The sequence below is a fragment of the Podarcis raffonei genome, chromosome 8 (assembly GCF_027172205.1).
Source record: "Podarcis raffonei isolate rPodRaf1 chromosome 8, rPodRaf1.pri, whole genome shotgun sequence".
Lineage (NCBI taxonomy): Eukaryota > Metazoa > Chordata > Lepidosauria > Squamata > Lacertidae > Podarcis > Podarcis raffonei.
The window spans coordinates 52,826,553-52,840,287 of record NC_070609.1 but is presented as its reverse complement, the minus strand read 5'-3'; the positions used below and the strand labels follow the sequence as shown (position 1 = coordinate 52,840,287).

Genomic DNA, 13,735 nt, shown 5'->3' with positions numbered 1-13,735 from the left:
TAAGAGAGTTATTCCTGTTTCTCAGACTTGGAAGAGCTACTTGGAAGGAGCGACTGAAAATAAATACAAAGCATAACTTAGTGCTTCTGATTCTCTAAAGATGTGTTCACCCCATGAAAAAGCTTCATTTTAAAAATAAAAAATAAGGAATTCTGTCATTAAAAGACGTACCAAGTTATCTGTAGGAGAGAGAGGAATATCTGATAACTAATTCATGTACTAGAATGCGTTTAATATAGCTGGAGTTGAATACATTTATAAACCATTTTCTAGTATAAACACTAAACATGGGCTGACTCCGATTTCTTCTCCGCTTTCCATTTGGGCATGTTTTAATTCTACAAGTTTGTGAACCAACTTCACAAACCATTTCCAAAGAAGAAGTGGTTATGCCATGTAGTCATAAATTTTGAATTCATTGCCCTTTGAAGATGACACGCATGTCAGCACTGCATCAGAAGAGGCCTGCCAGATCAGACCAAAGGTTTATGTTCTGTGAGCATAACAGAAAAACGGGAATGTTTACAAGGTGCACCTACTGGTGAAAAAGAAGCTAGAGCTGGCCTAGCTTTTACCAAAAATTACAAGTATATTTAGTGTTTTCCCTAGGAACTGAAATTAGGTGGGCAGGTGTTTGAATTTTCAGGAGGTAGCGGTGAGAGGAATATCTCTTTGATCCACACTCTCTGCGGCTCAAACCCAACATTCTCTTAGCAAATGATTTTAAACAAAGCCAAGTTTCAGTTGCATAAGTCTTGGTTTGCTGCTCAGGATTTTACAAAGTGTTTTTTGAAGTCACCAACTGGCACAATATATTGGATTCCTAGCAATATTTTGGGAAGGTTTGCAAGAGAGCATGCCTTGTTTCATTTAGACCATTGTACTTCTGCTGCTGGCAACACCATGCAGCAAATTGGCGAAACCGGGCTGTCCACATACACCTGTCAATGTTCTTATTTGATACACACAAACCATTTTCTGAAGTTCAACCTGGAGTATGCCCTGCAAGTTGGGCTGTGACGCTGGACACCCGTTTACAGATGGCTGTTAACAGGTGTCGCTTGTCAATATACACAAGAAGAAGCATCCAGTTCATTTGTCATCTTTGCCCTGGGTTTTCCTGTAGACCATCTCTCGGAAGCTTGCCAGAATCTTGTTCTCCCTCTTCCGCCTCTCCTCCTGGTTGAAAGACGCCAGGGCCCTCTTTTCATCTGCACTGTAGATCTGGTTCTCCTTCCGCAGGCGCACAGCTTCCATTCTCCGGTGCCTGCTGCCGCTCATCACGTAGCCAGACTTCTCAAATGACGCAATCTCTTCGCTGGTTAGGCCAATCTCACCTCTCCTAGGGATGCGTTTCCCAGCTTTTACATACTCGGCCATGGCAGCGCCTTCGCCGGGGAGTAAAGCGTGCCCATAGTTCAAGGGTCGGTCCTCTTGAGAGGCATGGGTAATGGGAGCTTCTGGTCCTATGAAACCCTCCCCATCTGCATTTCTTACTCTCTCAGTCCAGAGATCCCCCTCTTGCTGTTGGTCACCATCAGAGTCTTCGCTGCTGCTCACCTCCCTGCTTTTCTTACTCTTTCTTTTCTTGGACTTCTTTTTCCTATGCTTCTTTTTCCTCTTCTTGGCTTTCTTCCCCCCCTCCTCACGTGAAGCAGCCTTTCTCTTCTTCCTCTTCTTTTTCTTCCTCTGCTCCTCTTCTGAGCTGGAACCAGAGGAGCTGCTCTTTTTAGATGCACCCCCCTCTTCTTCTGCAGGGGTGTGCTCATCAGAGTCCCGGTCGGGAACTTTGGGCGAGACCCCCCAAACTTCAGGTGCTCCAAGCTCACCTATTCTCTCTCTCTCGTTTAGTCGCCTCTGCCTCAGCGACTCTTCCTGCTCCTTGCCGTAGTGCTCGGAGCCAGGCCGGGGCCCGAAGGGGTGAGGGGGCCCGGGGCGCTGACGAAACCCGCCGCTGCTGCCGCGATCGTGGGACCGGGACCGGGCGCGGGAACTCTTGCAGCGGCTGGACCTGGGCGGGGACGGGCTGGTCGAGCTGCCGCTCCGCTCCCGCCGCGAGGGCGGCGTCTCCACTGGGCTCCGCGAGCGGGACACGGGCGCCATGGCCTCGGCGGAAGTGCCTCCGCTGCGTCGAGGGGCGGAAGCGGCGCCTCCGGATTGCCGTTTGCACACCTTTATTAATGGAGAAGGAGCCTTTCCTAGGGAGGGGCCCCCCTTTTCGCCTTCTCTTCTCCCTAGCCCTCCATAAAAAGGGAGGAATCCACAGATGTGCTCCACCGAGGGTACGAACAATCCATTGCAACACAGCTTGGCCCCTCCCACAAATTATAGTGTTTTTAATACATTTCTCACTAAAGTTGTTTTTGGGGAGTTCCCTTTAATAAAGCCAGCCAGGCTGTCTCTGTTGCTAATTGCACCATTCTGGGGAGGCCCCCCCCCTGTTTTCTTTCCGAATCCTTTGTAGCTGGAGCACATGACATGGTTAAGAAAATCACCTTTCAATTTAGGCACCCTGTACCACACCCGCTTTCTAACAGGCATTTAATGTTTTTCACCTGGAACAAAATATATAACTTAAAATAAATGGGTTTCCCTCCCCTAACTTCTCTCCCCACCCATGCAAGGATTTGACTGGTAATAACTCTGCCCCCCAGGACCCCTGGGAATGGGACGTTGTGTTTGGTGCAGTAAACACAAAAAACTGTAATAATAATGTAAACATGCAGACATCTGGACTGCCTTGATATTTGCCTCTGATCAATGAAGTTTCAGTTTCCCCAACTGAACAGGTAGCCTGGGAGTTTTCATTTGGCAGGATGCCACAGTGCTTAAGAGCGCTTTCAACCAGTACTGTTTCTTGTGTAGGTTGCACCCTTCTTGAGAACTTGAAATATTGATCTGTGCTTTATAAACTGCAGGTTTGACTACTGTTAAATACACCCTGTGGTGCTTCCCTTGAAGACTTTTGGGAGGTTTTACCTAGTAGTGCAGGGGTTCCCCAATTGTGGTGTGTGAACATCAATTCATGTGGTCTGGGGTGCTGCTGGGTATCTGGGTTTGAGGCCAAAGATGGGAGATGGCACATCCATTGCAGTAAAAGATTCATGTTGCTTTTTAATTATATATCCATTGCTTTTATTACTTACATTGTATTCTATTGTATTACAGTTTGGATTTTATGCGACTCTTCCTCTGAGAAGCCTGGTGTGTGATTCTCCCTCTCATTTTAACAACCCTGTGAAAGGGTAGGTGGCTCAAGATCAACCAGTATGTTTCATGGCAAGTGGGAATTTGAACCCAGGTTTCCTTCACCCACACTGGTTGTAGTAGCCTGCTTGCAGCACAGAATCAGTAGAACAGTGGTTGCTTTTACAGCAATTTTTTTGAGGAATTGCAATATATGTGACCACCCCGCCCCATGACAAACCAATTTCCTCCAAACGCATTGCCCATTTATAGAACTAGGATCCATAAATCTGCCGCTTGCTGCACCTGTTGGATTAGTTTTGTTTCGGTTGTGCGTATATATATTATTATAACTGAAGTTATAATTGCAAGATAAGAACAAGAAAAAGCACCATCCACAACTGTCAGTGTTGCTTTCCTGCTCATTCACATTCAGCCCACTATGTTGAAACAATCCTAACACAGCGCCTGCGCAGCACAAGCGTTTCAGCATTTCTTTGCTCATGCGTACCAAACGGAACCGCCCAATCCCGCCTCTTGACAGTGCTGCGCACGCGCGGAATATTCATTCATTTCTTGATACAGCAAGCCCAATGCGCGCTCTCGAGCTTGGCGGTCGAACTACGCACGCGCAAAATGCACTTTTATTCTTTCCCTTCCCCGCCTTGAGGGCCGCATGCGCAGAACCCTCCTCACCCCGCCCCGTCTTTTCCCCCACATTCAGCAGCATTGATTTGCCTTTATCCCAGCGCAATAGTAGGGAAGAGCTGCGCATGCGTAATGTATCGCCAGTCTCCCGTTTGCCTCCGCCTTGCTTTTTTTTCTTTTTTCCAACCCCCGCTTCGTTCTCTCGCGGTCGCTTGGCGAAGCAGCTGCGCGCGCGCATAAACGTGTCCGCCTCTCGCCTCCCTCCCTCCCTTCTGTCAATCTCGGGCAATCCCCGAGTACGCACGCGCGAGGGGAAGGAACGCGAGATCCTCGACAAGAGACCTTTTTTGTCAGGGCGCGCGCGCACGCCCGCGACTGGGACAGACACCGGAGCGCGCGGCGTGAGCCAGGATGACTAGGTGCGCTTGCGCCTTTGCGCAGGCGCAGCTGCCCGCCCCGCCTCGCGCTGCCCGCCCTCTCCTGTGTGGTGTGTGTGCGCGAAGAGAGAAGATGGCGGCGGCGGGGCCAGCAGCGTGAGGCGTTGAGGGAGACGCTGAGCTCGCTGCTGCCGCCGCCTCCCCCGCCGAGCGGGGACGGGGGCGCCATGGCCGTCCACGGCGCGCAGGTAAACGCCTCAAGCCGAGCCCGGAGGCCGCCACCTTTTATTCCCTTTCCCTGACTGAAGGGTTTCCCCTCCGCGCTGTGGCCCGGCCAGGCCTCGCCTCCTCCTCCTCCTCGGGGCAGGAGCACGCTGCGTGTGTGCCTGGCTTGGCAAGGGCTGGGCCTACCCGGCCGATTTCTGCAGGCTCATCGCGTCGTATGTGTGTGTGTCATGGCGAGCGAGCGGGTTGTGGCGGGAGGGTTTCTCCCCGCTAAGCCACGGGGCGCCTCTCTCTCCTCTCTGTGCATGATGAAAAGGAGGGGCTGGTGGTGGTGGTGGGGCGCGCGCGCGCTCGTGGAGGAGCACAGCCAGGCGAGGGGTTTAAAGGCAGCCACCCCATTGCACACTTTACTTGGAATTGAGCAAGAAAGAAGAAATTGCGGGTGTGTGGGGGGAAGAGATCTCTCTATTGACCTTAATGGAAGAGCACGCCTAAAATATTGTGCATGCGGGATTTTATACCCCCTCCCGAGTTTCAAGCACACATGGGTAGGGGGGTTTCATCGATACATTAGTAAGGATAAATTTGCTTGAGCGGCTTTATTCGGAGAATAAAACCCAATGGTAGGACTTTCCATTTTGTTTTGTTTTAACTCGCAGTTTAAAGCGGGAGGAGGGGTTGTGCTGTTGCAGCTTTGCAGCTTGATTCTCTGAGCAGGTTAGGGAAACTGGCCAATATTCAGTCATGAGACTTTGCTCCTGGGTAAGAGTGCGCTGGTAGGAAACCCAACAGCGTGCTTTGAGGGAGCAAGTCTCCCTAGGTTCAGCCATAGGGATTTACCTATAGGTAAAGTGATAGAGGTTTATTCAAGAGTAAGCCTCTTAGAGTGCATAGGATTGTTGCAGCTTTTCAGCCAGGCACCCTTTACTTTTGTTGTTGTTCAGGAGTAAGTTTCCCTGGTTTCAGGTATAGAAGAGTTTTACTGCTACATGTTGTTGGACTATAACTCCTATCTCCCTGATAACTGGCCATGCTAGCTGGGCCTGATTCCAGCTTGATCCCTGAGCAGGCTTATTATTATTAGGAAGTGAATTATACTACATTCATAATAGGACTTTGGTCCTAGATTAGTGTGCATGGGTTGTAACCTCAGTCTTTATACCTTTTTAAAGTGGGTGGGTAGATTAACTTTGGAGGTAAGAAATGAAATTTTGCCAGTGATGGAGGCAACAAGTGCAGAAGGTAGGGAAACACCGAAAGTAGGCATTGCTTTTTGTAGAGGAGGGGAGGGAATTGGAAAAAAAGTGCCCACGGACTTGCATCCATTCATTCACTCTTTAGTTCTCACATGCTTAACTTGGAAGTTTTAGTCCTTGCTCACAGACTGCCAGACATGCAAGAGAGTTAAAAGTATTGGACAGGTGCTAATTGCCAGTAGTTTTATATTTGTTGCACTCTGGTAGTAGGTGAATACATGGGGTATACATAGGACACACAAGTAACTGGGAAGATTTCTTTTGCTCATAGAACTTGCATCTAAAGGTCATGTAATTGAAAAAAACTTGTGTTGAGGCAGGATTTTCCATCTTCAGGCCTTCCTGAAAACATTACAAGACTGCAAAACAATCTGCAATCAGCTTCACTAAAGTAAAGTGGAGGATCTGGACACAATATGCTGGACACTGAAGGATAAGGACGTTGTTTTAGTAAAATGAATTTGTATGACTTGCACAAAGCAGCTATGTCACGGACTATGGATGAAGGTGACTCACACCCTAGAGTACCCAGTAGTCTGACCTATATATAAAAAAATACCATCTTAATATGATGGATCATGTTGACCCCTGGGATTTCAAAGAAACAAGGTTATCTCTTCAAGAGAGAGGAAATGTTACTTAAATGCCAGTATAACTTGTTTTGTATCAAATTTCTAGATTTGGGATTCATCTGATGTCTTGGTTTGTAGATGGAGTAATACAAACCCCTTCCCATTCCCAAGTTATTTTCTAGGAGACCTTTGTTTTGGGTAAGGCCGTGGCAAATACTAAGTGCTGTTTTCACAGAGAAAATTGGAGGGGAGGTTAATATTGAACTTGAGGTACAATTGCAATGAATCTTTGTCTGGCTAGTTAGAAAATATAACTTGATACTTCAGGGGGGAAAAGAGATTGGATATGAATCTTCAAACTGAGACACATGGTGGTATCTTCTACATCATAATCTGAATTCTGCTATGTATGATGCCTGGTTGTTTCGATCTGGAACTGTTACTACTTTGCTGTTTGGATCTAATGCTTGACTTTGGCACTTTAATAAATTTGTAGAGGATCTTTGGTCAGTGCCTTGAGAAATATAGTAAATGACAAGCAAAACATGAGTGTAGTCATTTTTTGGTTGTATGTTACTGTTCTACTTGGTTTTCCCCTAGCTTTTTGTTCTCATCAAAGACTTCTGAAATAAAGTGCTGTTCCCCATTGTACTGTTCGGCTACTGACATCCAGAATGATTCAGTTCAGCCAGATCTCCAACTTGCTGCTTTCCGTATGTTTTGAGTTACAGCTTCCATCATCCCCAACCAGCATGGCCATATTGGCTGAGGCAGATGGGAGTTGGACTCCAAAACATTTGGAGGGCTTCAGTTCAGGAAGGCTGTTTTTGGTAGTGTGTCCCTGTCTGATGTGGGATATATATACAGGTTTAGTATAAGTTTTATATCCACTAGCTATTACCGTGTTTCTTTAGTGTTACCTGTATGGTTGATCTTATTAATTGGCATCTCTAAACACAAATGACACCTATAGTCTGTATACATTCTTTCTGGCTAGTCTTTTGGGCATGGCTTAACTTCTACAGTGAAGGGCCATAGTTCAGTGGTAGAGCATCTGCTTTGTGTGCAGAAGGGCCTAAGATCAAACCCTGGCCTTTCCAGGGAAAATACTCTGTCTGAAATGTTGGAAAGCTGCTGTCAGCAACTGTTGACAATATGCGCTAGATGGACCATGGGTGAACTAAAGGTTAGTTCTACTCAGAGCAAACCCACTGAATTTAATGGGTCTAAGTTAATCATGTCCATTAATTTCAAATATTTTACTCTTGGTTGGGTAGAACTAATATTGGAAACAACCTCAGTGGTTTCTGTTGGTATAAAGTAGCTTACTGTGTTCCTGTAGGAAGTTGCTTTATAGAGCAGTCCAAACTGCATATCTGCCATGCTATACAGTGGTACCTCGGGTTAAGAACTTAATTCGCTCTGGAGGTCTGTTCTTAACCTGAAGTACCACTTTAGCTAATGGGGGCTTCCCGCTGCCACCAAGCCACCACCACACGATTTCTGTTCTCATCCTGAAGCAAAGTTTTTAACCTGAGGTACTATTTCTGGGTTAGCGGAGTCTGTAACCTGAAGCGTATGTAACCCGAGGTACCACTGTAGAGGGATTTGGATGAGCTTCAGCTAGTGAGTAACACTAAAGTGCTCCCGCCCAAGGGATGGACAGACAGAAGTTAGAGCAAACACCAAAATGGCCTGATCTGGCCTCCTTGCTGCACCAGTCTGAGAGCTGGTGTAACAGAGTCATTTTTCTTCCAGGCTGGCTGGCATGAAAGGCAGGGCTGTGGCTGCAGTGTTCCATTAAGTACCACTGCTTTGGGGCAGAAATTCAGATTGATTCATCTAGCTCAATATTGCCTGCACAGACTGGCAGTGGCCCTATTGATTGGGGATCCTTCTCAGGCTATCCAATGATGCCAGATTCAACCTGGGACCTTCTGCATTCAAAACAGCTGCTCTACCACTGAAGTGTGTAGATACATACTTTCCATATAGAGTCCATGTAACATTTAAGTGAAAGTAAAGAGTTTGGGCCATGGTTGGTGTGGCTATAATAAACCCTGTCAACGGTTTGTTTGTGTTTGTTTTTAAAAGGCAGTACCCTTCAACCCTCCCCTTAGTATTGGTGTAGATGTGGCTGTGTGTGTCCCATAGACTGTTGCTTGATCTTTTAATCATGGTTAAGAGCCCCAGAGCTCTTGCAGGCCTCTCTTGCATATAAATTTGCCCTTTTCTTTTCGTTTTGGTGCTAGCTATGGTTGGTGTTATGACAGCATAATTTGGAGATTGTGCAACATTTTGCCTGTACTGATTGATAGTGGGAAAAGTTTATAGAGATGATATTAAACCTTTCAAAATACATAAAGAATGAGAGAAACATGCCTTAAAGTCTCATTTAAAGTTTTGTTTTTTGTTTTTGCTAAACAGGATGTTCTGAACACCTGGAAGGAAGTGTGCATTTGCATTTCTAGCATTTTTAATAGTTAGATTAAAATGTGGTCATTGTATTCAAAATTCAGAACTTTCCACAAGGCTTTAATTTCTTCTGCAATAGAAGGTGTTATAGTTGAAGCCATTATGTACATTATTTTAGTAATAAGCAATTAGACTTATTTAATGCCAGAGAAACCTTATGGACATGATTCTTTGTAGTTTGTATCTGCAGTGCAGTGGCTAGAGTGATTGTCCTGAAAGGTAGGATAGAAATCTTTTAATAAATAGAGTGTTAGATTTGATTAGAAGAAGCCAAGGTTCACATAAATGAACAACTGCAAAGATCAGTAGATGGCCTTAGACAAGATACAATCTCTCAGCCTAATCTGCTTCTCAGGGTTGTTGGGCATTGTGTGCAGTAATGTTTCTGTTTGTCATAGATTTGTTCCTGGTTATAAGAAGTCAATTAGGAGAAGCTGGTGACATGTTTGCATGTGGGTATAATGGTGTCCCAACTGACTCATGAACATGCTGCTCTTTGCCACTTCAAGGACTGACCAATTAGTAATAGTGATCACTTATATTGGTTTTTGGAAGTTTAAAATTATTATCTCAGTACTTGGTAAAATAAAGCAGCTTCTAGTTTGTGTACATGGATGAATAGCTGCAGCAGTCTAATACAGGAATCCCCCCACTTATGCGCGATCAACTCATGTGCGACAATGTATACATGTGGCACTGGGAAATAAAAATTTCAAATAAATAATTCAGTTCAAACCTGAAACGGTGGGAGAGAGCTGGAAAGTTTTTGTGGCTCATGAGGAGACTCTCCCCAGAGCCTGAAGAGGATGCCAGTAAGCCAAAAGTCCAGAAAGAAAGTTTTAAAAAGCTATTAAAAGAAAAGGAGTCCAAGGGTTCCAAAATGGTGTTCATGAGCTCTCACTGCTTCCATGTTATCCTGGTCAACAGCTGTTGGGCAGGAAGCAGTATTGCAGCAGGCTCTCCACTTACGCACATTTCACTTATGCGTGTGGTGCCCAGAAGACAACCCTTTCATAAGTAGTGAGTCGACTGTATTTGGAATTAAGGACAATGATAGCAGTGGCACAATAGACTGTAGTGTAGTAACAGGCAAGTGGTAAAAGTCAGGTCTGCAGTCTCTGACAATGGTTCTGTAAACTAGACCAGTATTACTACTATTCCCTGTATATCAGATGGGGGTGGAATTGAATTTGAGAGCTAGTGGTTTGCAAAAGACTTCCTAGCAAATTTATATTAGAGATGATATTTATGTAAATTATAGGCTGCGGGTGTAGCCAACACAGTGCTTTCTTGATGTTGGAGAGTGTCTGATCAGCACTGGCCAACATAGGTAGTATACAGGGATGGATGGCCATTGTATAGCAACATCTAGATGGCATCACATTCATTATGCTTGCTATACATTTCTTAAGTTGTCCAGGTGCAGGTCCTGCAACCATGTTGAAATTACAAAATGATAGTTGCTGTAAATTGATTTCCACCTATAACCTGTCAGCTGTTCACTTGCAACATCTCTTTAAATACTGCATTAGGTAAGATTGATCCCACTGAAGTAAGTGGCAAATGTTCTTTTAATTGTTTGATCTTCAGGCTTGGCTAACTTCAATTTGTTAGTTTAGAGTCTTTGATTTCAATGCGGATTCTTCGGCTTAAAATTTCCTTAACAGGCTCATTCTCAAACTACTAAGTGTACACCTTAACTTTTCTTTCTTGAATAACTTTGATAAAATAGATCACATTTTTTAAAAAGTAGTCTGCAGGATTCACTCATTTATCTTAGTATAGCTTCTCTCTGATATTCAGGATTTTTCATTCTTCATACTTATTAGGCAAATATGCCTGAACCTGAAGTCTGTTAATTCCTTTGTTATGCATATTCAAGGTTCTTGTTCCATTGTGATTATTCTAGTCATTGTATAGCACAGATATGTGGGTTTTTAAGGTGTTACAGTAGTACAATTAATTTTAAAAAGCAAAATATTAACACAAGCATTTCTGGAACTAAATGAAAACACTCATCATTTGTTAGAGTATGCTGTTCTGTATATAGTAATTTTTCTATATTTTAAGGCTAGGGGGCACCAAGTAGACACTGCTAGGAAGGCTACTGATTTTCTTGGAGTTTAGACCAGTATTCCTGAAAATGGGGCCCCTCACCCTTTTAGAGTGTTTAGAAACTTTGGCGGGGGAGGGGAGACAATTCCAGCCACTCTAGCATTTTTGCAGTAGCATACAAATGACAGGAGAGCAGTGGCTGTCAGAAATCTACATAGAAATTTGTTTCGGAGTTCAGTATGCAAAAGCAAAGCAGTTAAATCCTAACATTTGGATTTAGGATAACATATACCTGCCTAGCAAATAAGTTAGCAAAAGTGGAAAGGCAAGATACATGTTTAATAAATAACCTACCTGCTCAAAACATTTTGGTAAGTCAAATAAACAACCATCATTTTATAAAATGTAGTCTTACAGTTGACAAAAATTTATGTCCTTGCTGTTCCCAGTGTAGATGTGTGTTCAAGCTTGTGCATTCTGATTGTAAATGTGTACTTGGAAATATGTACCTCTAGTTTCAGTGAAACTTAATTCCCACATAGTTGTATTAGGATTGCAGCCAAAGTTGAAAGGCCATAGTATGCCCTCAAGTATACCTTTACCTGTAGCATCTGTCCAGAAGCCTTGGCTTCTGCATACTAGCACATCAAGTCTTGTTATGGAAAATGGCTAGGCAACAACAAAAACCACCCCAGCTTGACTTTATCTTCTTGCTTCTGGCAGTACTTTGGTTGCAGTAGCTTTCAGGGGCTAAATCACTTGATGTTGAAATACTATTGCTAACTTCATTGGAGTAGTGGGCTTGCAGCAGAATGAAATAACAGGCTGGACTTGATCACTTTAGAGTATATGGGGAGATGCAGTTTTGGAATACTCCCCTATGAGTATCCTGCAGATGGAAAACTGGAACTTTAGCGGGAAGAGTCAAACCTCTTTGCTTGCTGGAGTGGTTTCCTGTTTTCTGGGAATTAAATGTTAAGGAAGATTTCAGTAATGTGATTCTGTATCTGCAGCCTTTAGGGGTGCAGCCCATTCCACCATATTCCGTTGCATATACAGACCAGCCCTCAGATTCTGCTGCCTTGATTCTAGAACAGAGTTTGAATATCTCTGCCTCACCAAGGCAAACATGCCATTGCTCTAGGTTTATTATAGTAACATAGCTGTCCAAGGTTTCAAAGATCTTTCTTTACACCAAGAAAACTTCTGTACTGTGATACTGCGTATTTCATTATATGCAAAATACATTGGATCTTTTGTTGCTGTTGTTTAAAACATGCTTTCTACTTGGAATTACGTTTAGATGGGCAGTATTGTACAAATTGTGGTAGCCATGAAAGCTGTTGTGAAATTACTGAAATGACAGAAGAGAAATAATTTCTGTCTGTTTTGTTCTGTGCAAATCAATTGGGTAGAATAATTTTAGTGCTCTTCAGCATTATAAGTGTAAAATTTCTGGGAATTTTGAATCCTCACTGGAGGATACAAATTTTTTTTACCCTGAGGGATTTGGGGAGAAAGGGATTTTTTATAATGGAAGAAAAATCATTTTGAAAGCTTTCAAGCTAAACTTTGTTTAGCATTTATCTGGTATATTAAAAATATAGTTTATTCAGACAAGCTGCTGAACTGTAAGGAGTCTATCTTCTCTTACGGTTTTGCAAGTTTATGAAGAGCAGGAAAACCCCCAATAAAGATGAGCCATCAACATAATAATTAAACAAACTATTATTTATTCTTAAAATTATTATGTCTCCTCCAGTCCTACATAGTGTCAAGCACTAATTTGTTTATAAAAAGAGTCAAGAAAAAGGGTAGGGGAAACAAAACTCACTAAATGAAATGTATTCAGTTGCTTTTTCTTCATATTTATCATGGACTTCTAAGAATTGAAAGTTTACCCAGATGGAAACACATGTCTACCCTTTCCCATGTCAGTTTATTTCTTAATTTGGTATACAGTATTTCCAAACATATACCATTCACGTGCTTCAGAATATGAAGGAATCTGAAGTAGGTAAGTAGCAAGAGCTGGAGGCTTTGTTGTGCAAAGGCTTTGCCACCATGTTGCAAGAGGGATATGTTTGGCAGGATCCCAGACTACATTTCTTGGCCAAATACCTGAAGAAGTTTTGTACTTTGCAATATTTGAAAGTACCTTTCCAGCATCAGGTCCTAAGTGTGCTGCTTTTTTTGTAATCCATTCAAATGTGGAAGTAGTGATACCATCACAGGATTTTTAAAATGTATTATTATTATTATTTCAATTTCTATACTGCTTAATATATTTGTAAAGTATCTCTTAAGCAGTGTACTGGAAACTGAAACAACAACAGAGAACTTTAACAAAATATTGCAAAATTACACAGTTACATATAAAAATGATACATTGATTCACCCAGGGTCAAACAAACTCAGCTCACCCACAAAAGTTTCACAATGAGAAAAGATCTTGGAAACAGCGGACCCTAATCTTTCTTTCTGGACTTGCTTTTTATGGGCAGGCTTAAGGTGGATGGCACCTCTTCAAGCTGCACACAGCTGTGTCCCATTCAGCTGCACTCTCCGCACCCAGTTCCTGGTACAGCAGGTTTATTGAGTTTCCCAGGGGGTCCAAAGGATGGGTAGAGGGGCCCCATTCACTCAAAACTCTTCCTTCACCCTCTGTCCTCTCCTCTTCTAGCATTTTTACTGTCCCATAGCAGGACATGCTTTTTATGGGCAGACACCAAGGGTGGTACTTCCTCAGGCTTCCCACAGCTGTGTCTCATTCACCTTCTGTCGTCTCCTCCGCCGCCGCCTCCTCCTTCATCTTCTTAGATACTGACTGGCTGCTGTTACATATGCATGCATCACACCCAAGATGGTATCCAAAGTCACTTGCATTTCTCCTTTTAATTTTGGGTCCAACGTATTTGCAGCAGCATGAATTGGATGACAA

The 13,735-nt window shown here is 43.6% G+C and overlaps 2 protein-coding genes across 3 annotated transcripts in view; one reads left to right on the top strand and one right to left on the bottom strand.

The window, feature by feature from the left end:
- Nucleotides 1–211: 211 nt before the first annotated feature.
- Nucleotides 212–2,308, bottom strand: LOC128419422 (NF-kappa-B-activating protein-like). The gene has a single exon (XM_053400088.1). The coding sequence runs from the start codon at nt 2,101–2,103 to the stop codon at nt 1,093–1,095; it is 1,011 nt and encodes a 336-aa protein (XP_053256063.1). The 5' UTR covers nt 2,104–2,308; the 3' UTR covers nt 212–1,092.
- Nucleotides 2,309–4,162: 1,854 nt separating this feature from the next.
- Nucleotides 4,163–13,735, top strand: part of USP10 (ubiquitin specific peptidase 10) — a 33,021-nt gene continuing 23,448 nt past the window's right edge. Inside the window, exon 1 of one of the 2 annotated variants that reach the window (XM_053400086.1) lies at nt 4,163–4,459. In XM_053400086.1, coding sequence (XP_053256061.1) covers nt 4,439–4,459 — 21 coding nt within the window. In that variant the 5' untranslated portion in view covers nt 4,163–4,438. The remainder of the gene's footprint in view (nt 4,460–13,735) is intronic. The other variant, XM_053400087.1, reaches the window with a different exon arrangement.